At 47.6% G+C, this 26,455-nt stretch overlaps 1 protein-coding gene across 4 annotated transcripts in view; it reads left to right on the forward strand.

Moving 5' to 3' along the window:
* LOC126539943 (ATP-dependent translocase ABCB1-like) overlaps positions 1–26,455 on the forward strand; it is a 139,659-nt gene that overhangs the window by 57,384 nt on the left and 55,820 nt on the right. For all 4 annotated transcript variants that reach the window (XM_055075738.1, XM_050186762.2, XM_050186766.2 and 1 more), the window contains 5 exons: positions 10,996–11,167; positions 11,843–11,967; positions 14,338–14,533; positions 17,172–17,285; positions 18,215–18,328. In XM_055075738.1, the coding sequence (XP_054931713.1) occupies positions 10,996–11,167; positions 11,843–11,967; positions 14,338–14,533; positions 17,172–17,285; positions 18,215–18,328 (721 nt within the window). The remainder of the gene's footprint in view (positions 1–10,995; positions 11,168–11,842; positions 11,968–14,337; positions 14,534–17,171; positions 17,286–18,214; positions 18,329–26,455) is intronic.

The raw sequence follows: 26,455 nt of genomic DNA on the forward strand, positions 1-26,455 counted from the left end.
AAATTCCCTAAGGGAACTGCTTGGAAACGTACAAAGCTATAGTGTGACTAACATTGCAGTACTTTTTTTAAATCTAACTAGAGAGAAGGGCCACATGATATATTTAAAGGCAGAGCAGCGCCAGTCAAATTAGATACAGCGCTCGCGGCAAGGCCGGGTTTAGTCCTATGCGGCGTAAGCATAATAAGAAATAATTCAGCTGAGTGCAAAATTCACTTGCAAGAAGCGACTACGTTGTGAAACAAACAAATCACTCGGCGTGTTAAGTCTGCTCAGACAGCATCAAGGTATGATGACGTGACGCGAACTACTCAGCGAAAAATGGATCAGCGAAAAATAGAACAAAAATACCATATGCAGTAACTATTAGCAATTCTCGCCCTGAGCTACCTATTTTCTAAACACATTTCCCAAAAATCCACAATATCTAAGGTGCCCTCGGGCGAAATTAATAAAGCTGTCAAAGAAGCACTTGCTTGGTGTCATTCCGATAAGACACAGCGTGATTTATACCCTTTACAAACGAGGCAGGGTGAAAACCTCGCAGCTCAAAAGAATCAAGAGTTATGCATGAAGCAACTAGCAACAGTTAAACATGGGCGAAGCCACGCATAAAATAAATGTAAAAACATGAAGTGCGCGACAGCTGGTGCGAGGATTTACCGGGCCACATAAAACTAACAATTTCAGTTCTTGCAAACTTCTGTAGCTTAACATGCAAAACAATGCGCTCATGCAGTCGTGCTGCCTATCTAGCCCAACGCGGTAAAGAAGCGGAAAACAATATAAGCGGCAAACGGCATTCCGAACTTTAGCGAAATGCCTTTCAACCGCATGTTGCACTGCAGACGAACTTCGTCGCTTACCCGTCTAACTACAATGGAGTAAAAAAATAATAATAAAAAAGAAAGAACACCGAAGCGACAAAGGAAAGGATGAGAACAAGAAATTTCGCGCCGAAGCTACGATCCATTGCCACCGTTGCTCCTGCTGATGAGGCTTTGCGGGGAATAATTAGAACCGTATCACCGGCACGTTTTTGCCGGTATTTGAGCCCCCCCCACCCTGCAACAATTCTTCTTCGACATTCTTCGGAAGCTTTGGCCATCCCACACATGCGAAGGGTGTTGCTTATTTTGCTCTGAAAACACAAATAAGACGGAGAAGCACTATCAGCGACGCAACAAACTACGGCGTGCTACGGCGCGCTGCTCGCTCCTCTCCCATGCGTTCTGCGCAAGGCCGCCACCAGTGGCGCGGCCATCGGCGTGCACGCCGCGTATACCCTTCGGCAAATGCTGTTCTAGTCTTGGTCCTTTTCTCTTCAGCTCGTCATTTAGGCCGCCTGCTAATACTACAAGGTTTCGTCCCTGTTCATTATCCGCGCGCTTTTCTCTAGCTCGCTCCATGACAGAGCCCAATGTGTGCCCCGGAATTGCGTCCCTACCGCCACTGTTTGACGATGATGATGATTTATCGGCATCCCCTTTTAAACGGGGCGGTGACAAATCACCACCTAGCCTGCTTAAGTTACTCGGTTATGCTATCAATGATTTTCCTTCTAGCATTCTTGCATAATCTGATTTCTCTATATACCTTGTACCGCTGCCTATGCCTGTAATGGATCCGCTCGCGCTAAAGTGCAGAAACATCTCTACCTAAAAAGCGTGGACACAGAATGGAGAAAGGGGTCCAGGAAGACAACCAGGAGTTAGTCGACCAAGAAAGTCGACTTGGATGCGCAGAACAGAAACGAAAAAGACCATGGGGATCTATAAGAATGACTAAAGGAAATTGGAAGGTAAATTTTATCATCAGCAGCCTATTTTATGTCCGCTCCAGGACGAAGGCCTCTTCCTGCGATGGCCAATTACCCCTGTCCTGCGCCAATCGATTCCAACTTGCGCCTGCGAATTTCCCCTAATTTCATCACCCCGCCTAGCTTTCTGTCCTTCTCTTGGCACCCATTCTATAACTCTAATGGTCCACCATGGTCAATACATGGTCTACTGAGCTCCATTCTTTTCTCTTAATGTAAATTAGATTATCGGCTACTCGCGTTTCCTCTGATCCACACCGCTCTCTTCCTGTCTCTTGACCTTATGCCTACCATTATTCGTTCCATCGCTCCTTGCGTGTTCCTTAACTTTTTCTCGAGCTTCTTTCTCGACCTCCAAGTTTCTGCCCCATATGTTAGCACGGGTAGAATGCATTGATTGCACACGTTTGTTTTCAATGATAAGTGGTAAGCTTCCAATCATTGTCTGGCGATGTCTGCCGTCTGCACAGCAAGCCATGTTTATTCTTCTGTAAATTTACTTCTCATGGTGAGGGTCCCCGGTAAATAATTGACCTAGGTGAACGTACTCCTTCACGGACTCTAAAGGCTGGCTGGCCATCCTGAACTCTCGTTCCCTTGCCCGGCTATTCAGCATTGTCTTTGTCTTCGGGATATTAATCTTCAGCCCCACTCTTACGCTTTATCTGTGAAGGTCGTCAATAATTTGTTGCAATTTGTCTTCAGTGTTTCTGAACAGGATATTGTCGTCTGCAAGCCAATTGTTGCTTAGGTATTTGCCGTTGATCTTCACTCCTAAGCGTCTAAGCGTTGACTGGTTTAATAGCTTGAATACTTCTTCCAAGCATGCAGTGAATAGCATTGGAGAGATTGTCTCCTTGCCTGAAGCCTTTCTTTTGAGGTGCCTTTGTAGTTTTTTTTTTTGCTTGTGGAGGATCAAGGTAGCTGTGGAATCAATGTAGATATTTTCTAAGATATTCACGTATGCTTCCTGTACTCCTAGATTCCGTAATGCCTCTATGACTGCTGGTATTTCTAATGAATTAAATGTTGTTTCATAATCTATGAAAGCCATTTAGAGTTCCCGATTGTACTCTGCAGATTTCTCGATTACCTGATTGATAACACACATGTAATTCAATGTAGAGTATCCCTTCCTGAAGCCTGCCTGTTCTCTTGGTCGACTGAAGTGTTGCTCTTATTCTATGGGAAATTATCTTGGTGAATATTTTATACAATACTACAAGTAAGCTAATGGGCCTAAAATTTTTCAATTTCTTAACTTGGATTTGTTTTCGTGGATTAATATAAAGCTGGCATTCTTCCAGTTCTCTGAAACCCTCGAAGCCGTAAAACAACGTTTTTCAAGCATTATGTCTCCACCATCTTTTATTAAATCGACTGTTATTCCATCTTCTCCTGCCAGTTATTTCCTATTCATGTCTTGCAAGGCCCTTCCAACTTCACCGCTAGTTATAAAAGGAGCCTCTGTAACCTGTTCATTATTACTTCGAATGGAGGTAGCGTGGCTACTCTGGGTACTGTACAGGTCAGTATAGAATTTTTCAGCTGCTTTTACTATATAATCAAAACTAGTGATATTAACCGGCTTACCTTTTAGTGTATACATCTTGGCTTGTCCTAGGCCAAGTTTTCTTCTCACTGTTTTCATACTGCGTCCATATTTTACCACTTCCTCAGTCATTTTAAGTTATAATTTCCAATATCCCTTACTTTCTGCTTGTTGATCAGTTGTGACAGTTCTGCGAGTTCTGTCTGATCTCTTGAGTTGGACACATTCATTCTTTGTCGTTTCTTTCTTAGGGCTTTCGTTACTTGGGAGAGCTTACCTACTGGTTGTCTTGATGCCTTACGTCCTACTTTAATTGCTGCTTCTGAAGCCAGTCTAGTTAGGGTAAATCTGTAAGTTAACACAAAGGAAAGCGCTTTGATATTTGAGGCTAGCGCTGGTTGCCTATGGACAAAAACGTACAGAAGCAAATATTCGCAATTAGATGAGGCATGTGTCTAATGCAGCGAAAATCCGGCGTGCATTTAGCACATCCTAATGGAATGCGAAGGGATTCACCCAGCAAGACCAGTACGTAATATACATATTGACACGTGTGCTTATCTTTATCGGCCGACCACGTTTCGCCGCTTAACAACTGTAATCGCACAGCGAGGGACGCGCCTGCATGTATCCGACGTTTCTGGAAAGTTATCGATGCTTCTACCCGGCTGTCTGTTGTCGCCGAACCTTGTGTTATCTGATTTCATCGCGTGACTCGAATGTTGTAGAACTTTGTGGAAGGCATGCGGGTCCCAACGATTAGTCTGGAACATTCGATGACTGCTCTATAAAAGCCGACGCGCTTGACCCGCTGAGCAGATTTTCGACGATCGCCGACAGTGTTCGCCGCTATCGTTGTGCTATAAGTGTAGCCTGTTTTTGTGGGCACAGGTTCGCCCAATAAAAGTTAGGTTTGTTCTTCACAGTATTGCTACTGTGTTCTTGAACGTCACCACCACGTGACATCTGGTGGAGGTGCTTTTCGTTCATGTACCGGACGCCCCCGACAAGCCTTGATCCAAGCCCGGACCGCAAAGAGAACACATACGTAGTCCCGGAGCATCGAGCAAGCCGCCGTCTTCAACAGCTGCCCCCGGAGCACGAACTTCTACCTGAGAAGACCAAGAAGATTGTGGACAAGGCAACCCCAATGGCAGCCCCAGCGTCCCCCATCGTGCTGCAGCAGCCCAGGGAACCTCCGACGTTCCGCGGATCAACATTCGAGGACCCGGAAACCTGGCTCGAAACGTATGAGAGGGTCGCTAAGTTTAACAGTTGGGACAGCGACGACAAGCTGCGGCATGTCTATTTCGCATTGGAAGACGCCGCCAGGACGTGGTTCGAGAATCGGGAAGCCACCTTAACGACGTGGGACCTTTTCCGAAGCGGCTTCTTGCACACGTTTACAAGCGTCGTGCGAAAAGAGCGAGCCCAAGCACTACTAGAAACCAGAGTGCAGCTGCCAAACGAGACAATCGCGATCTTCACGGAAGAGATGGCCCGTCTTTTCCGGCACGCCGACCCGGAAATGTCAGAAGAGAAAAAAGTCCGCTTCCTGATGCGGGGCGTCAAGCAAGAACTTTTCGCAGGACTTATTCGTAACCCGCCGAAGACCGTAGCTGAGTTTTCGGCAGAGGCATCGACGATCGAGAAAACTCTGGAGATGCGCACTCGGCAATATAACCGCCAGGGGCTCACGCCGCAGTACGCCATCCAAGGACTGGATTCCGGCGACCTTCAGGAGACCATCAGGGCCATTGTGCGCGAAGAACTGCGCAAGGTCCTGCCTTCGTCGCAGCCCCAAGTGGCTTCGATCGCCGACATCGTCAAAGAAGAGGTGCACCGATCGCTTGGAGTTCCCGAGCTGCAACCACAATTACCGCAGCCCCAGCCAGAAGCGATGACATACGCCGCCGTCGCACGCCGTCAAGGTCCCCCTCCGCGACCACGCCAGGGCCCTGCAACGACGCAATTCCGTCGTCCGCCGCCGCCGCCGCCAGCACGCGCACCCGTCGCCCAGCGTACCTACGCGAGGAAGACGGACATTTGGCGCGCCCCCGACCACCGCCCGCTCTGCTATCACTGCGGAGAAGCCGGCCATGTGTATCGCCGATGCCCATACCGGGAGATGGGACTGCGAGGCTTCGCCGTCAACGCACAGCGCCCGAGGGAAGGTGAACGCCCTCGTGACATCGCCGACTACCTCGCCGCTACTACCTCGCCGCTACCTCGCCGTCACCAGGCCGCTACCTGTCGCCGCAGCGCCGACCATACACTGGCCCAGCCCGGGGCCGGTCCGCGAGCCCGTATCCGGAAAACTAAAAGCAGCAACCGATGGAGGTGCGGTTGCTGTTCGTCGAACTGACGAAGATCCTCCGCCGCCGACGAAGACGACGAAGAAACCATCTCGACGACCTAATGACGACACGCCGCCGTCCCGACGAAGTCAGGAAGCCAAGACTACACCGACGAAAGACGACTTGACGACGCGACGTTCCAGCTTCAGTTCAACACGACGCAGCCGTGATCCGACGCCGAGACCTAACTGTAACGCAAGACAAAGAACCACCGACCTCGACGTGCTTCTCGACGGCCACGCAGTCACCGCCTTAGTAGACACAGGAGCCGATTACTCCGTCATGAGTGGACCCATCGCCGCCCAGTTGCGAAAAGTTAAGACTGCATGGGAAGGCCCTCAAATACGCACCGCTGGAGGACACCTGATTACGCCGACTGGGATCTGCACGGCAAGAATTACCGTTCATGACCGGACTTACCCTGCCACCTTCGTTGTCCTCCAACAGTGTTCAAGAGACGTCATTCTCGGCATGGACTTCCTGAATCAACATGGCGCAGTCATCGACCTGAAGTCGAAATCGATAACGCTGTCACAAGATCAAGCGATACCGCCGGAGAGCTGTCGTAGTCACCACGCCTTGAGTGTGCTCGAAGATCAAGTGAGCATCCCGCCGCGCGCCAGCATTATTATTTCCGTCGGCACTGAAACACCCGCTGACGTAGAAGGCGTCATCGAGGGCGACCAACATCTACTGCTCGACCGTGAAATTTGCGTCGCAAGAGGGATCGCTCGACTCCACGGAGGGCAAGTGGAAGTTATGCTAACCAACTTCAGCCAAGAGTTCAAGCACATCAACAAGGGCACGACAATTGCATACATCGAGGAAATTGTGGAAACCAGCAATGCCTTTGTCCTCTCGGATTCAGCCGCATCTACGCCGATGAGCATTGTCCCCGAACCAGACTTCGACGTGAATCCAAGTCTTCCTGTGAGTAAGCAGCAACAGATCAGAAGTCTTCTCCGACGATACAAAGACTGCTTTTCGACGTCATCGAGGATTCGACAAACACCAGTTGCAAAGCATCGCATAATAACCGAAGAGAGCGCTCGACCACTCCGCCAGAGCCCTTACCGAGTTTCGACGCGAGAACGTGAAGCTATTAGGCAACAAGTCGACGAAATGCTGCGCGACGACATCATCCAGCCGTCGAAAAGCCCGTGGGCCTTTCCTGTAGTCCTGGTAAAGAAAAAGGACGGAACCCTACGCTTCTGCGTCGACTATCGTCGACTGAACAAGATCATGAAGAAGGATGTGTACCCCCTTCCACGGATAGACGATGCATTGGATCAGCTCTGCAACGCTAAATACTTCTCGTCGATGGACCTCAAGTCTGGCTACTGGCAAATAGAAGTCGACGAGAGAGATCGCGAAAAGACTGCCTTCATCACGCCGGACGGCCTCTACGAGTTCAAGGTCATGCCATTCGGACTGTGCTCGGCGCCTGCAACGTTTCAGCGCGTCATGGACACGGTGTGAGCCGGACTGAAGTGGCAGACGTGCCTTGTTTACCTGGATGACGTCGTTGTCTTCGCCGGAAATTTCGACGATCACCTTAGGCGGCTTGCGACAGTGTTAGAAGCCATCAAGTCATCAGGGCTCACTCTGAAGCCGGAAAAGTGCCGCTTCGCTTACGATGAGCTTTTGTTCCTAGGCCACGTGATCAGCAAATCAGGAGTACGCCCCGACCCACAGAAGACAGCTGCCATCGCAAAGTTCCCGCAGCCAACCGACAAGAAGGCAGTGCGCAGATTCCTTGGCATGTGTGCCTACTATAGGCGCTTTGTCAAGGACTTCTCACGCATCGCGGAGCCGCTAACACATCCAACCAAATGTGATGTCGCGTTCAAGTGGGAAACGCCGCAGGCCAAGGCATTTCAAGAACTCAAACAACGCATGCAGTCGCCGCCGGTACTTGCACACTTCGACGAGGACGCCGATACCGAAATCCACACTGACGCCAGTAGCCTAGGCCTCGGTGCCGTCCTAGTCCAGAGGAAAGAAGGACTTGAAAGTGTGATATCGTATGCTAGCCGGTCGCTGTCAAAAGCGGAAAGCAACTATTCTACGACTGAAAAGGAATGCCTCGCCATCATTTGGTCTATAGCTAAATTCCGCCCTTACCTCTATGGCAGGCCATTCAAAGTCGTCAGTGACCATCATGCATTGTGTTGGCTAGCTAACTTAAAGGACCCTTCAGGACGGCTGGCGCGGTGGAGCCTCAGACTACAAGAATATGACGTCACGGTAATATACAAGTCCGGAAGAAAACACTCCGACGCCGACTGCTTATCGCGCGCCCCCATCGATCCCCCGCCGCAAGACGACGAGGACGACGACGCCTTCCTTGGGATAATAAGCGCGGAAGACTTCACTAAACAGCAACGAGCAGACCCGGAGCTAAAAGGCCTCGTCGAGTATTTGGAAGGAAACACCGACGTTGCCCCTAGGGCATTTAAGCGCGGGTTGTCGTCGTTCACGCTACAAAACAACCTGCTCGTGAAGAAGAACTTCTCACCAGTCCGCGCCAGCTACCTTCTTGTTGTACCGTCAGCGCTGCGTCCAGAAATACTGCACGCCCTACACGACGATCCAACCGCTGGGCACCTCGGATTCTCCCGGACGCTGTCGAGAATACAGGAAAGGTATTACTGGCCGCGTCTGACCGCCGACGTCGCCCGTTACGTCAAGACATGCCGAGACTGTCAACGACGCAAGACACCACCGACAAGGCCAGCAGGATTACTACAGCCGATCGAACCTCCTCGCCGACCATTCCAGCAGATTGGGATGGATTTGTTGGGGCCGTTTCCGATATCAGCATCCGGGAATAAGTGGATCGTCGTGGCGACGGACTATCTCACCCGCTTTGCTGAAACTAAAGCTCTACCAAAAGGCAGCGCAGCCAAAGTGGCGAAATTTTTCGTCGAGAACATCCTGCTGCGACATGGTGCCCCAGCAGTCCTCATCACCGACAGAGGAACGGCTTTTACAGCAGAGCTCACCCAAGCCATTCTGCAGTACAGCCAGACAAGCCACAGGAGGACAACTGCCTACCATCCGCAGACGAATGGTCTCACGGAGCGCCTGAACAAGACCCTCGCCGACATGCTAGCAATGTACGTCGACGTCGAACACAAGACGTGGGACGCGATCCTGCCGTACGTAACCTTTGCGTACAACACGGCGGTGCAAGAAACAACACAGATCACGCCGTTTAAGCTGGTTTACGGCAGGAACCCGACAACGACGCTCGACGCCATGCTGCCCCACGTCACTGACGAAGAGAATGTTGACGTCGCTAGCTATCTCCAGCGCGCCGAAGAAGCCCGACAGCTGGCCCGCCTGCGAATCAAGAGCCAGCAGAGGACCGACAGCCGACACTACAACCTCCGACGACGCTTCGTCGAGTACCAGCCTGGCGACCGTGTTTGGGTCTGGACCCCGATACGCCGACGAGGACTCAGTGAGAAACTACTCCGACGCTATTTCGGACCCTACAAGGTCATCCGACGTATTGGCGCTCTGGACTATGAGGTCGTGCCAGACGGCATTTCGCATTCACAGCGGCGCCGCGCACGATCTGAAGTGGTCCACGTCGTGCGCCTTAAACCCTTTTACGGACGCTGACGAACTTCGTTATTTTATTTGTTCTTTTATTTGCTACGAGTGCTTTTGTTTATTAACTTCGTTTATTTGCAGCATCGGGTCGATGCTTTTTAAGAGGGGGGTATTGACACGTGTGCTTATCTTTATCGGCCGACCACGTTTCGCCGCTTAACAACTGTAATCGCACAGCGAGGGACGCGCCTGCATGTATCCGACGTTTCTGGAAAGTTATCGATGCTTCTACCCGGCTGTCTGTTGTCGCCGAACCTTGTGTTATCTGATTTCATCGCGTGACTCGAATGTTGTAGAACTTTGTGGAAGGCATGCGGGTCCCAACGATTAGTCTGGAACATTCGATGACTGCTCTATAAAAGCCGACGCGCTTGACCCGCTGAGCAGATTTTTGACGATCGCCGACAGTGTTCGCCGCTATCGTTGTGCTATAAGTGTAGCCTGTTTTTGTGGGCACAGGTTCGCCCAATAAAAGTTAGGTTTGTTCTTCACAGTATTGCTACTGTGTTCTTGAACGTCACCACCACGTGACAATATTCCAGGAGGGCTTGGATTTAGCGTAGACGGAAGTATAAACCGGTCAGAAATTGAGATGTGCAATAGCCGTTTAGAGTAGCGATGAAAAAAAAGCAGCAAATAATTATTAAGAGATGGTTTAGGACAGCTGTACTGGGCATCTTCAAGGTTATAATTCCCGTGTATTCAGTGTCCTCAGACAATTTCTATAGTTATTGCCCCAAAAACAAAGTTTACGTGGTACCACTGACTGTTTAAGCCACAAGTAAAGACTGTGCTTTAGTTTGTAGTAATACTACACAGACAAACATCGTAAAGCTTATTGTTCTGCAAGAAAATGTGCTTATAGCAATTGCAAACGCACCTTTCGCAACAGCCTTTCGACCCTTTTTCTGGGTTTACAGCATTATGCACTGATCCAACTTGTACTATTACCGCTTTTTGCAACCATAGAAGTCATATAATGAACATGCTACACGAATCCTATCTGATATTTCGCACCTTCACACCAACACTTACTCTTACCCATCAATACACCATGAAAACTGGTTGCCACCCTCACGAAATAGTTATGGTTTGCTAACTCTAAAATACACCTTTCGTAATAAACAGGTTTATATTATCCCACCCAGAACCGCGCAATATCGCACAGTTAGCTTACAAAAGATATTTCCAGTATTTCCAGTTTTGGTTTTGCATTGTCCAGCTACTCTTCTTTATTTTGTATCGAAAACATGTGTCACGCGATGTTATTTCATTTTTTCTGTTCAGTTCATATTCGACTGTGCAGCTTTTTTTAAATAATTGTGCACGTGCACACATTTGTGTACGATTATTGCGTGCGTACCGCCGCATATTGATGCATACGTTGGAGGAAACGAGCACTGTCAAGCCACTACATAGTGCCGTTTCGTCCCTTCTCCTCAGCCATGCATATACAAATGCGTGTCTGGAATAAAGACTGTGTCGACTATAACAGCAGAGCAAGATCCGTTGAACGGCGATAGTTTCAGCTTGACACCGCCTGCCGCGAGCCGCCCAATATTTACTTCGTCAAGAATTTCGCGTCCTTTATACATTCCAGATATGCAGCTGAATGTATTGTGCAATTACTCGCGTGGTGTTTGCAGAGACCTGGAGAAGATCCACGATGGTCTGGGCGAGAAGATTGGCATGTGCCTGTTCTTCTTGTCCACCGCGTCGGCCTCGCTCATCTCGGCCTTGTGGCACGGCTGGCAGCTGACGCTCGTGCTACTCGCGCTCGTCCCTTGCCTCGTGCTCATCACCACCGTCATCGCCAAGGCAAGGGCACTGCAGGAGAACGTTATCTTACTCAACCAATTGCACACTCCTGTGATGCCAGAGCTTTGTGGAGCCGTGCTGCACAACGTCATTGCACGGTTTTTTGAATTAGCTCTGGCTGCGTCCAAGCAGGGACTCGAAAGAGCACGGTGTACCACTACGGCATGCTTATTAAGCCTCGAACCAACCGTGAACACAACTGGAGCTGTGGTTTCATCACAGGAAGCTGTAAGCATGCAGGCAAAGAGACACAATTGTTCTAACGCTGTTGAAGCCAGCATGCGCACAGGCCTACGCACGGTTCTTTGATCACAGCAGTAGCTTAGAATACAACGGCATAAAAGCTGGTGAGTTAATTAGACTAAGTACACTGATCTGCATATCGCGCTTAGGGTCAGGCCTATTGATTGTTTTTGTTAGAGTGTAGTAGAATTGTCTCATTAGAGACCGCAGCTGCATAGTATTTATCCGTGACGCTACATGGCGTGCGCTACTGAACCCTCTAAACTGCGAGATACATGCCTGCGAGTATGTGTCATAACACAACCCGTAGGGACGGCAGCGCTTCTTTCAGTTTATTTTTTCTCATGGAAATTATTCTGAAAACCTGACAAAAGAAAGTCGCAGGCACCTTTTTTTTAAACTTTAGCCATGATTCTGTCCTCTCGTGCTTAGACCCAGAGCAAGCTGGAGGCCGAGGAATCGGCCGAGTACCGCTACGCGGGATCCGTGGCTTTGGAAGCGATCACCTTCATCAAGACCGTGATCGCCTACGGCGGTCAGCATAAAGAGATGAAGCGGTGAGTGGACGTCAACGCACTTTAACGGTCGTGTTGTGTGTAATGACTGTTTCCTAATAACACTGCTTATTTGCATTCTTTTTGATCACACATTCTTCCGAGTTGCCAATCTTATTGATAAGCGCTGCATGGTTGAGTGCAACAAATTGATGTAGGTATAATAGAATCAAGAGGCACACGGAGCTTTACATTATGGGGCTCAGATATCAAGTCCCAAGTTTTGTGGCTGACAAAACGATCACTTTCTCCTAAGCAGAACATTTTCATCCTGTTTTACATACTGCTAAGCACACATAGTGCGAATAATATTAGCGGGCGTCGCACGTTATGAGGAGAAGAGTGATGGAAATATACTTACGGTAACAGGTCCTAATCTCTCTTCAAACCCCTCGATCGTGCGGTCTGCTCTGGTCTTCGCCCACACGCTTTTTGATTTTGGCAGTTCATGGGTGTGAATCATGACCGCAGAGCGGTTATTGTGGTAAAAAGACTGGAACGCCTCCTCTTCGTGACTGTGGCATTTGTTCTACAGGGACGATTTCTTTATGTGCTGTGTTATGACAGGCCAGCTGCCTTCTGGAGAGTAGCCATTCTTCACTAGTCGCTGGTTTAATTCAATGACCCGTTCAGTACCCCGTTCGCGTCCCCATAGGGCGCGAACGTCCGGCCCGTGCACCTGTGAGCACAACGTATATGACGAGTTCATCAGATAGTTATTCATTAGTGAAGGTGTGTTTGCCACATATAAACGCATAGAATTAAATGCCTCCCGCACGAGAATTCATTGAGGAATAAGCCGTTGAACAATGCGATTGCTTGCTAAAGTCAGCCAAAGCTTACTTCCATGTTTCTTGGCCTGGGTTCCAATTCTAGCCAGCACTGAAAACAATCTACGTTGACTGCTAAGAAGACAACTTTGATCGCCAGTAATGAAAAGCATCTGGAAGACGTGTTCGTGTCTTGACGCAGCCTTGCATTGGCAAAGAATAGCTAACAAAGGCACGCATTGAAGCTGTATATGAACGCTTTGAGAAAAACGGAACGTAGCTCACATTCGGTGCATAATGAAGATTTACTCTATTTTCTTGTGAGCAGGTAACCTTCCCATCCAGTTTTCAAACAATTCACTCAGCCGCCATCTTGTTTAGACAGCAGAGAAGCCTTCGTCGTCTTTAAATTCGATGCTGTCCTCACAAGGCTATCGTTTCTACCTCAGAATGTAAACTGCATCTTAGGATGGCGACTGGGTTTATTGTTTGACTGGGCCTATCTGTTTATTCAGCAGCCTACGCTGACTATTTGAACACGGCCTTAACCGATGACCACTGCGCCGCCGCGGTGGAGAATCATGATACTGAACAGGGTGACAGTCGGAGAGGTGCGGGCCGCAGACCGCAAGTGAAAGGCGCAAAGATGCGACGACGTTGATCAGACATACGCTGACAAGCTTGTTCCGCTATACTCGTTACAATTTCGAAGGTATTCCTGGATTACTAACGTCACCCTAATGAAATTATAGAGCACCGTGTTAAAAAAGAATGCATTCTGTCAACAGTAACGAGCAGCGAAACATCAAAGAAATCCAAGGACTACGCGTCAAGTGTTTCGACGGACAGCGATGGAGCGAATTAATCGCAGAGTGGACGCGCTCACCCCGAAACCGTTCACACACTGTAACCCGAACCATTAGACACGCGTTAGAGGACGGGGCGTTCGCTTAGATTCATTTTTGATTACCTTTCAGTTCGCTGTCTAGTTGGTGTTTTCCTCTTGAATGTCTTCTATTGAAAAGGAAAGTGTTGTCGTGGGCCTTGCTGTGGTACTGCTTTTCTCGTAAGCGTTTGACAATTATCAGTGTCATTACATCGCGAATAATGCGAGCGTTGTGATATGGCAAACCATTTAACGCCACAACAGCGGAGTGCGTGCCTAGGACAAAATGAAGGTAAAGTGCGCGCCGTCGGCCAGTGGTCCTCAGACAGGCGTGCTTATTCTTGGAAATACATCATTGTTCTGTTCTTAGCCTACCGCTTCTCTACCACATAGTCATATCTTTCAGTCTGTGAGTGGCAGCAGTGCGAACGGTGGCACAAGGACTTTAGTTGAATAACAGAGCCGTTGGAGACTTTCCGGAAACTTAGGGAAATGCGTAAAATGATCTCCGTGACGAGCCCTAGTTCTTATCATGATAGACACGCATTTTTGTTTACTATTTGTATTTATGTAAAAAAGGGGTTACATGTATTAGTACTTCTACTTTTTCTTTATTCCCTGTGCACCCTCCCGTACCCAAGAAAAGCAATCGTGGGTTGTAGTAGAGGTCGAGAAGACTCGGTGCACATTTCACTAACCAGCGTTCCGTCGTCCCAGCTACTCGGACCGTCTGGATCGTGCTACGCAGACGGGTTACCGCAAGGGCCTGGTTGCCAGCATCGGCGTGTCCGTGATCTGGACCTCCATCTTCGCCAACTACGCTCTGGGCTTTTGGTATGGCATCGATCTTATTGTTGCAGACTTCGAGCTCCCGCCCGGACAAAGAAAGTACGAGACTAGCACGCTAATAATTGTGAGTACACTTAGCTGTACGTATACAGGTGCTTGCTTGATCAGCGCAACCACCACCAACGCAAGCAAAAATTGTGGCTGTAAGTCAACTCCCCCCGAACGGTGGCCTGGACATAGTGCCGGCGCTGGAGTCTACTGAAGAGCGTTTGTGGTGGTCGTCTTCTCATGTAGTTTGTAAGAGACGCCTGTGTCACTAGCTACGAATATTTACTTCCCAAAGGCTATTTGCGCAGTATCACTAATACTACTTTCGCGGAAGCTGTCGCATAAAGGTACCGGCACTAGGAGCGCCTCTAATCAGTTTATTCGTTCGTTGAATGTTTCTTCCAAACAGATCATTCGCTGCCCATGTGAAGCGCAGCCAAAAACCTGAGCCATGGATAACCTTGACCTTCTATACCATGTTATACAAAACAAATCAGCATGATGTCTCATGCTGATTTTGGCATATATCTCGAACCACTGGTTGCTGAGACAGGTGCACACATTTTACAGCGAAGCTGTATATGGCTAGCCGATTTCTCCGTGCGTCCATCTGTCGGTCGCCTGTAGACTCAAAACTCCTCCTGCGCAGCCTCATGCGCAAGTGCGGAAAAAAGAGAGAAAGCGAGGCGAACGATTAGCCAACGCCACCTAGATGGTACGAGGCCTGTTTACTCCGATCCATGCCGTCATGCTACCTGACTCGAAATTTCCATTCACAAGGCTGGCGTAATCAAAGTGGTGACGTCAAAGTAACTGTTGCCTACTCGGGAGCCTTCCCATTAGATTCTGTTGCAGTCGGACCAGGTAACATAACGTCATCGGAGTGAAAAAACTTTGCGCTATCTAGGTGGTGTTGGGTTAGCTGCGCTAGTAGTAACGTCGTTGCTCTCCGTCGCAGCCGAGCGCGAGCGCATGCAAAAATTTCTCTCCAGCTCCGAAATGGGCAGGTGATGCGTCATACGTACTTCTTAGGAGCAGGCAGCTTTCGATCAGCAACGCCGTGAGCGAAACCAGGAACAAACTCGTTTACGCCGTGCCGATGCTGCAGCCCGGGCAGAACAGGCTCGTGCAGCCGAGCGCAAGCAGCGACTGCGTACCGAGGATCCAGCAGACCACAAGCCGTCGTTTAATGAACTGTCGGGATCAACCCAGTGATAAGCACCGGCACCGAACGTTTCAGCTTCGCTGGTCAACCATCTGTAGGGATTGCTTGAGCGGTGATTTCATTATCATTATTATTATTACTGTTAAAGATAACCTGCAGCGCCATATAAGCTTATTGCAAGGTAGGGGGAAGGGGTGTAAAGAGTATGAGAATGCACACGAATGCACAGAGAGTAACCAACAAATTCCAGAACAAAAAAAGCAGAATGCCTGCGATAATTACAGATCGATTAACTGTATTCCTAATTAAATACAGCGCTACAGAAAGACAATGGACAAGAACGAAGTGAACACTGACTTTCAACAGCTTTTATTTGAAGAAAACAAGAGTCAACAAATTATGCGCATGCATAGATTGCACGCTTAAAAACATGCCTTCCGGGCTCAAACTACACGCTTTGTGCAAATATCCCTGCACTCTCCTCCTTCCACTGTTTCCACACATGCACACATAACATTAGGAATAAATGAAAGTGAGAAAGGAAAAGGGAAGACCAATGTGGGGGCCACTACGCATAAAAATAATAAAATAATGTTGTTATTTCTTGCCGCCTCTTTGGGTCTTGAAATAAATACAGCTGAGAGCCGGCACCGGTAAGCGGCCTACGTGCTCACCTCGTTTTTGTCAGTTGTCATTGTCTGCGCTTTGGTTAACAATGAAACCACGCCAAATTGCCTACCATCAGTTCTTATGCTCGTAAGCGTAGTCAGTACGCCTGTGCATGCACTGGAAAACCTACAATGCACACCGAGACACGAAATCTCGAAAATTTTCTGCGATATAGCATTACATAACAGCTCGGGGCAACTCATTGCGCCCTGTATGTGGGCAACAAGACCAACTTGCGCACACATCAGTGTGACAAGAGTACTCGCGAACTTTCATTGCATCATCTCAACGAGCACATGTCGCGTGCGACGGTGACACGTAAAGGTTCTTAGCTATTCCCGTTTTACCAGTGTTTATCTCAAAGAAAAGTTGAAGTTTCATCTGTAGGCGACGTTTCTACGTTTCCACGCCTGAGCTTTATTTCGGAGGCGCTGATGCGACAGTCTTCGTTCACGAAGCGAGTGGCGTGATTCTGAACACGTTGCATGGCGAGTGACAGCCCAGATGACCGCGCAACCCATGCTGCGCCGATGTATTCTGCGATTGGATGTATGTTACTAAAGTATAACTGCCCGGCAGGGCCTACCGATAATTGCGTATAATAATATTAAGCACACCATATGCTCCATTAGTTATGTAGCATATATGCTTATACCAGGCCACGTATCGGGAAAGTAATCGCTCAAGTATTTATAGTGGTACATATTTTTATGCGTGTGGAACACTGCTCGAAAGGCATATTAGCCCAGTTGATAACATTGTAGTAACGCGTCACTAAGGCTTAAGGGTGGAATTGTGCTTCCTCTCCTAACTTCATACTCATGCGCTTGAGGCGGTACAGTATGTCTTCTATGCTCGTTTGTTTCGCTTCTTTCTACAGGTGTTTTTCAGCGTTCTCATGTTCTCCATGAGTCTGGGACAGGCGACGCCGTACTTTCATGCATTCGCCAATGCGAAGAGGGCCGCCGGTAAAGTCTATCAGATCATAGATAGGGTGAGTATTGGTGTTCGGCAACCGTAGCGCAAGCCGCAGTGGAGTGACACAACTGGACTTCAGGAGTGTGCACTTCAAGGTTATCTGACGTAGGCACTCGTTCACCTATAGTAACTAAAACATAAATATAATTTTTTCAGACATGAATTTTGTCCACATCTTTCGAACTAACAGTAAGAACTGCTTGAGTTTTGCAATCGGCGCAACCATGCATTTCAAGATCACTGACCTTTTATTTTGCTTAGAACATATATATATATAGACAATGTGGCATAATTGCAATTTTGTCGTTTCTGTCGGCTTAATAAAATGAGAGTAAGTGCCGCTGCTGCTGGAATTTATCGGAATTTGCCGCAATACTGCTGGAATGTAATGATAATAAGCGCGTACCTGGTCAAACTAGTGCGAAGCATCCGGTTGCGCTTGCTTTTATAGCTTTGCAGTTCAAAAAGTGCTACACTGAACTTCAATGTTACTGGCTCTTAGATGTCATCTGCGGGGCACAAAGCGACCCCGCATTTATTCAGTAGTCAGAATAAGTGGACTTGAAAATCTCAAATAAGAGGAACTACTGCTGCGGATACGACCTTCACTTTCCTAACTGTTCTATTACTTATTCATAACCGCCAATAGCTGGAGAACAATGGAGCCTTCGTGTTGAAGTTCTCACTGCCAGTCATTAAATAATTCTTTCTGAATATTTGCCGTATCTACGTGGCGTGCCTTTCTGTTCTTTACTCCGCAAACGGCAGGCTGCTTCCTTTCTCTCATCACATAATTGAAATTTTGGAGCATTAATGAAGCAGTCACTCATAAGCTACTATCGTAGCTGCGAGGCACTGCACCCGCTTGCCAGCGACGATACCGATGCTGGAACAGCTAGCGTAACGCGGCCTCCTTCGACACGCTCTTTTCATCCACACGACCAGAAACCCGCCATCGACAGCAGGTCGACCTCAGGGCTCAAACCCATGGAATTCGAAGGTGCCATCCAGTTCAACGAGGTCACATTCTGCTACCCTTCGGTCACCGCCAGCCCACCGGTGAGTCGTCCATCTAAGCATGCACTGGCGTAATCAGACAGTGCGGCTCGAAGCTGTGCTGCGATGATCACAACGAAACTATTCTTTCAGTATAAGTTCTAAACGCCCATAAGGGGATATTTAACATTCTCACTATATCCGGAAGCTCTGGATTTTGTTTTGTTGTGATTAATTTACTTATCTTCTCCTCCGAGTCTGCTCTGTCAGGTACTGAGTAGATTTACGTTTGCGACACAGCGCAAAAAAAGCAATCTCAGAAGACTCCGTGGCAATTAAAATCAGAATAGGCTTTTTGGCGGTCATCTGACAGCTCGTTTCACGTAGGAACCGGTGAAGATGGCTGCTGCTGTAACAACTAACTGCCCATGTCGCCTCCGCACCAAAGGGCTCCGTCTGCAACAAATGACCGTGGTCATGTCGAAATTATTACAGCAGTGTAGATGCGTTTTTCCAGACGCACGTGTAGCCATGTCTCGTGCGTAATGGCAAAAGATTATCATAATGTCACCTTAGCGAGGAGACGATGAAATGATAAAGCACGAATAAGGGTGCAACGCAAGCGGTATGGGAGCAGCGGATTTTCTCTACGAAAAATTAGCGCTACAAAAAACGTCTTCATCGCAGCAGCGTCACAGTGTTGGAAAGTACTGTATGCGTTGCAGAGTGCATTACACCGTTTTAAGCTGCAAACAAAGTAAAAGAAGACAAGGGATGGATGAAAACGTAGTCGCGGTTCGTGAGACTCTGGACATTTTACTAAAGGTGAAGGAGTGTCACGAGGTTATACCAGCGCCAACTAAAACATACGCAAAGAAAGAGAGACGCGAGCGCAAGCGCAAGGTGAAGTGCAGTACACGCTTTTCCCATCGTTACGCCACGCCACGGTGAACTTCTTGCAAAACGATCAATGAGGCTGTGTGTCGATGACTGCGTGACTGCTCAAAGTTGCGCTGAAAAAAATTTTTCAGTGTCATGAGCGAATGCATCACGCAGCGTCGAACAGCTGCCTAAGCGGTCACATGAACTTGAGTCCGAAGGAATGTGTAACGCACCGCAATGTATATCGTATGTCACAAGATGTTATATCGAGAAGAAAGGGGGGTTAGTCGAGGGGACAGATTTTTATTAATCTTGTCATCAGAAGCCAACAAACAAGGTAACCAAGAGCAACAAAGGGGAAATTACTTGTACTTACTAATTGAATTAAAGAAATAATAAATTAATGGCAACGAAAGTGGATGAAAAAACAACTTGCCGCAGGTGGGGAAGGATCCCACGTCTTCGCATTGCGAGTGCGATGCTCTAAGCACTTGAGCTATCGCGGCGCCGTTTCCCCATCCACTTTTTTGGGTATTCATGTGTTACTACTAGAACTAACCTTGGCAGTGTTAGCCAGCGCCATCACTCACAAACCCTGGCATCGGATGTGGAACATCCTTTCTGCCGCAGATGTCACGAGTATGTAATCTTTCCGGGTGAAGGCAACTGGCCAATAAACCCGTTCATGCTACCTGAAGGCATCAATGTTGCCAGATTCGAGACCCTCGTTATGTAATAACGAGAAGAAAAGGGGGTTAATCGAGGGGCTCTATTCTTATTAATCGTATCATGAGAACTCAGCAAACAATGACACCAAGGTCGACATAGGGGAAATTACTTGTACTTACTAATAGAATGAAAGAAATGATAAATTAATGGCAATGAAAGTGGAAGATATGTCATACGTAACATATGCCATAATATACTGCAAGTTGCGCATTTTACTACGTCCAGTGACACGTGTAGTTCCACTATTCGCTTCGAAACTATGGCTGCCGGGGCAAGGCAAGCAGTCCAGGGTAAAGGCATCTTCTTCCAACGTGATATTGAATTTAGGGCTGAAGCATGGATCAGGAAAAATTGGGGCAACATCCATCTCGCGATGACTGTCGACGGTAATGCGTTGGCATTGAATGAATATAGCTACACAACCGTATTGCCAACGTCGAAACGAATTATGTATGAGGCGTGTACTGCAGCGGGACTCCTCTTTCGCGCTTCCTTAAGAACACTAGGGGCCATCTAGCGCCGCCGCCGCGAATCCTGCGCGTACCCTCGGAAAGGCATGGAGTGCCTGTGCGTGTGAGCGCTGAGAAACGCGTCATGCTGCAACCAAGGCCCCTCTCTCGCGCTTCTTTCTGGACACGCTGCGCCATCTAGTGGCACTGCCGAGAAGTCCGCGAGTGGCTTCCGAGACGACAAGCGTGGCGTGGCGGTGCCTGCGAACGCTGAGAAATTGTTTCCTCGCTTACTAAGCATTCAGTGGCACATACTGAGTGGCTTGAGTTATTGACTATTGCAGCTGCCACACAGTCCGCGGCACGGCCTTTGCGACTTGCATGCTCGAAGAGGTTACTCATTCCTTTTGCAGAATCGAGGCTGGCACTTGACAAACATTTCATGCCGATACGCGTGGACAGGGTTAACTTAAGGTTTATCACTCGCATCCCCTTGAAAGGGAAATGTTTTAAAGTAAAGAAAGCTTGTTACTGGGCTAGTTGGTACATAATGCTAATGAAGGAAGCAACGCACAAAACCGACTAGCAGGAACGGACAGACACACGGATTGACGCTAACTTTCAACGAATTTTATTTCCTGAGACTCTTCAATTCAGCACGTATTGGTCAGGTCGACCAATACGGCTGTGCACATTCAATTAAAAAAACTTGAAATGTGTAGAACAAAATTATGGCACTACGAAAGTCCACGCAATAACCTCTTTTGAATACCAAACAATATGACGTATCAATCGCGCACGCTTTACTTGTAGAGGCAATATAAAGCGCGTGCGTCAGCTATCTGGCAATGCAATCTTTGACTTTGCATGGAATCATAATCTGCTGGAGATTCGGAGAGCACATGCGGACTCCACAATTCTGCAGTACCGTATCATTTCATTTCATTTATTTACTCTCAGGGCCGTTCGGCGTTAGAGAGAGGAGTGGGTATACAAAAATGCAAATGGCTATACACGAATACATTTTTAGTAGACAGGTTAATGAAGATGATCATATACAGCAGACTTGAAGACTTCGGGTACTGCGATGGACACGACGGAGGCAGGAAGGTGGTTCCTGTCCGCGCTTGTCTTCGGAACAAACGAATCAAAATAAAGATTAGTCCTGCAGCTTCGCACGCCAACTTTGAACCGGTGGTCCATGCGGGATGAAAAGTTAGGAGTAATAGAGAGTGATTGCTTAAGAGTGTCAGTGGTGAAATATATTTTGTGAAAGAGGCATAGTCGAGAAATACGACGGCGTAAGGAAGGGTCAGGAAGATCTAATGTTTTCTTCATTAGCGTTACACTGGCTGAACGAGAATAATTGGAGAGAATAAAACGTACAGAACGATTTTGGATGGATTCGAGGGCTTGTATGAGTGATTTGGTGTGAGGATCCCAAACGGAAGAAGCATATTCTAGTTTCGGGCGCACAAGAGTATTATATAGAAGTAGTTTTAGGGACACAGGGGCCAGGGAAAAATTACGGCGAAGGAAACCAAGTGTGCGGTTAGCATCATTAGTGATATGTACAACGTGCTTTTTTCCATGATAGGTTGGCAGTAATGTATACGCCAAGATACTTATAATCAGAGACTGAAGTTAAAGAAGAGTTATTAAGGAAGTAGGTGCATGAAGACTGGTTAGACGTGCGCGTTATTCTCATTGCTTTGCACTTACCAATATTTAGTTTCATAGACCAGGTGTGGCACCAAGTGGAGATCGTTATCCACATCAGTTTGAAGAATGGCTGCATCAGAAGGTTTAGATATTTGTCTATATATTACGCAATCATCAGCATAGAGTAATTTGTGAGTCAATGGAATGAGGCAGGTCGTTAATATAAATTAGAAAAAGCAGAGGACCTAGTACGGAGCCTTGGGGAACTCTGGATATTACGAGGCATACAGGTGAGTCACAGTCATTAATTGAAACGTACTGGGTACGGCCCTGCAAAAACACTCGATCCACTTTAGTCATGATCAAGGTTTAGTTTACTAAGCTTGAGAAGTAGTAGTTGATGTGACACAGTATGAAATGCTTTAGCGAAATCTAAAGAAATGCAGTCCGCAAGTGATGAACAGTCCAAAATGGAGAACAAGTCATTAGTAAACGCGACCAGTTGAGTTTCACAGGAGTGGTGTTTGCGAAAACCATGCTGATTAGGTGTGAAGAAACAGTTCGATTCTAGATGCGACATTAGGTTAGAATATATTATATGTTCGAGCAGTTTGCATGGAATTGATATTAATGAGATAGGCCTGTAGTTGTGAGGGCTATGAACATCACCAGATTTAAGCACCGGAACCACCTTTCCCACCTTCCCGTCGTCCGGCAACATGGCGCTCTGCAATGACTGAGAAAAGACATACGACAGTATAATGGATGAATAAGTCAGGGTATTTTTCATAAACTTGTAGTTAATACCATCGGTACCAGCTGACGATGAAAGTTTCGCAACTTGAATGAGTTTACAAATGCCTACCCAATCGATAAGGATAGGGTCCATTTGAAAGAAGTCAGGTGCAGAAATAATAGGAACGTTTATTGGTGCGACATGTGAAAAAGGTAATGAAAATGTCTCATTGAGTAAGATACAGCACTGTTTATTTGATACGAAGAATCCTCGATCGTTCTTCAAGTGAACTTCTTCGGATTCGCACATGCCGATAACATTCCAAAATTTGCGTGGATTTGAAGAGGGAAGGGTTGAATGAAAATAATTGTGTTTAGCACCGATGAGAGCACGTTTATATTCCGCAGCTGTAGATTGATAAGCCAACCTTGCTCTGTCAGTCATAACTTTCTTGCAGCGGCGGAACATGCGCTTTTTCCTGTTTAGTAAGCGTATTAACGATAAGTTGAACCACGGCGCACGCCTCTTGCTAGATATTCTTCGTAGCGGAATATATTTATCTAAGAGTGCTTTGACTTGCATTTGAAATAACCGCCAGCTCTCTTGCACTGTGCGTTCCCAGAACAGTGGCAAGAACTCGTCAACGAATTTTTCCAAAGCAGTATTAATGGCTTGAAAGTCTGCTCTCCCGTAATCGCGGATTATTTTCGAATGTTTCGATGTGCGGCGTTAGCGCGATGGCGTAGTAAAATGGATTGTAAGGTGATCACTTAGACCTTGCAGTAGCGTTAGGGAAGAGACCGAATCGGGATAGTTGGTGAGAACAAGGTCGAGTACATTTACACACGAAGGGGTAACGCGAGTTGGTTCTTGTACAAGCTGGGAAAGATTAAATGTAGAACAGAGGTCAATGAAAGCTATACACTCGGATGAATTAGTAGTTACAATGGGGTTAGAATCGGTACACTGAATACCTGGAAAATTGAAGTCACTCATAAGAAATATTGGCGCTTTCGGGTATCGAGACAACTTACAACTTTGGTCAGACTATCATGGAGTTCATCATAGAACGTGGTGGCAGAAAGCGGAGGCCAATAACATGCACAAACAATGACATCGTGATGGTTTAAGGTAACGCATGTACACAGAAATTCAAGCTCTGATTGGATCGGGACAACGTAATAATTTGTCTTCAGAAACGGCAATCAAAACACCGCCCCCTGATCGGTCCCTTCGGTCGTGTCTGTACACTGTATATTTCTTTTCACAAGAAAAGAGTTCACAATTCATGACTTTACTTGACAACCAAGTCTCGGTTAAAACGATATCGGCTACGCACGTGTCCATTAAACATGCCAAGGTATCACGCTTCTTTAATATACTTCTGATGTTCGCAAGAAGGAATGAATAGTCGCCGATGTGCTTCGTCTGAACGGCCGGTGATTCCTAAGTCGGAGCACTATGAGGGTGTGACACATTGGAAGTTGAAGCATTATCGGAGGCATGTGCCGGAGGAAAACCAGCAACGTGTTGCGGATCTGAAGAAGATACGTGGATACCAGATGCAAATGCGCTAGGGGAATCTATTTCACAGACGTTATCAGTTTCTTTGCAGTAGACGTAGCATTTTTTGTTAATATATAATCCATTATATCTTAGGTTGTAGGGCTGTGTGGTAGCTTTGGCGAAATCTATCAGCTTTTTACGTACCTGCCTCGTTGTATTACAGAAGTCCTCTTGTAGAGCGACTCCCGTATTTCTCAGTTTAGACCTGTGTGCTAAAACATTCTCTCTTGTTTTAAACGAAGCAAACTTCACAACTATAGGAAGATTTCTGCCAGTAACAAAGGAGCCAAGTCTATGCGCTCGTGAAATTGCATCTGCAGGAAGTTCTAAACATAGATGATCTGCAAGAACGGCTCGTAGGGCTTCTTCAGTGTGGGCCCAGCTTTCTGAAGGATTGTCTTTCAAACCATACATAATTAAGTTTTCGCGGCGGGAACGGTCCTCAAAATCGTGAAGGCGTGCTTGCAGTGCATCGTTTTCACCTCGCACTATATTAGCAGCAACGCGGTGAACATCGGCCGCATCCACATTGTGAGTGCCTTCGAGAGCGCTTACTTTCCCTTCAACAGTTGTTCATCTCGTGGTGATATCAGACACTCGTTCTTCCAACAGCTTTTGACTAGCTTTTACCTCGTCAAGTGAAAACATCACTTCAGCGTGTCGTGCCTCCATCGTACTCGCGAGAGCATTTATGACAGCCAGTACTTCAGCATTGCCCTTGTCAACTTTATCGGGACCAGGGTTTTGCTCCACATCACCGGAAAATAGCAAGATCTTCAACACTTGAAAGCAATCCGCAACCACAAGTTCCAAAACATGTGGGCGTGGGACGAGCAGCAAGCAGCGATTACTCGAGCGTTTAGAATGCAAGGAATATGAAGTACCAACCTGAATAAAGAAGAAACATGTCTTTAGCCGCGTCTGCATACTTGCTGCCCGCCAACGCCCACTGAAAGGTGCGCATGATGCCCGGTCGCATAAGTACAGCACGTCCGGTGATGTCCTCAGTGGTGTGGTTGACCAGCCCAGAGGGAGCACTGGTGCTGTTTCCAGGCGGAACTTGGAAAAAAGAATTGGATAATCATCTGCCGCCGTCAGCAGCACGTTGCGGGCGATAGTATTCATTTGGTGCACCACGATAGCAGGTTGATCCGTCAAGGCAATGGGCCAAGTCCAGGTGAAAGCCAGAAACTGGATAAAGAAGAAACATGTCTTTAGCCGCGTCTGCATACTTGCTGCCCGCCAACGCCCACTGAAAGGTGCGTATGATGCCCGGTCGCATAAGTACAGCACGTCCGGTGATGTCCTCAGTGGTGTGGTTGACCAGCCCAGAGGGAGCACTGGTGCTGTTTCCAGGCGGAACTTGGAAACAAGAATTGGATAATCATCTGCCGCCGTCAGCAGCACGTTGCGGGCGATAGTATTCATCTGGTGCACCACGATAGCAGGTTGATCCGTCAAGGCAACGGGCCAAGTCCAGGTGAAAGCCAGAAACTGGATAAAGAAGAAACATGTCTTTAGCCGCGTCTGCCCGCCAACGCCCACTGAAAGGTGCGTATGATGCCCGGTCGCATAAGTACAGCACGTCCGGTGATGTCCTCAGTGGTGTGGTTGACCAGCCCTGAGGGAGCACTGGTGCTGTTTCCAGACGGAACTTGGAAACAAGAATTGGATAATCATCTTCCGCCGTCAGCAGCACGTTGTGGGCGATAGTATTCATCTGGTGCACCACGATAGCAGGTTGATCCGTCAAGGCAATGGGCCAAGTCCAGGTGAAAGCCAGAAATTGAATAAAGAAGAAACATGTCTTTAGCCGCGTCTGCATATTTGCTGCCCGCCAACGCCCACTATTGTTTGCTATTGAAAGCGCATATACCGTCGCGCAATCATTACACAGCATCCACTGCGCCTGATGTACGACTTCTAACAATGCGGAATTTCATAAACAACATCCGTTGCGCATTTTACAAACGCCTGAGCATGCTTCTTGTGACACCCACCACCAGTCTCTTTCCCTTTGACGGGCGATTCAGTGGCGTAGGCCAGCAAGGTCGCGAGGGGCAGAAAAAGCCATGGACGCAGTATACCTACTCGCTATCTCTTGAATTTGTAGGAATATTCAATTCATCTTCCATTGAAATTTGACGATTAAATTCTTAAATTAGG

Source organism: Dermacentor andersoni, chromosome 2 (genome assembly GCF_023375885.2).
Source record: "Dermacentor andersoni chromosome 2, qqDerAnde1_hic_scaffold, whole genome shotgun sequence".
NCBI classification, from domain to species: domain Eukaryota; kingdom Metazoa; phylum Arthropoda; class Arachnida; order Ixodida; family Ixodidae; genus Dermacentor; species Dermacentor andersoni.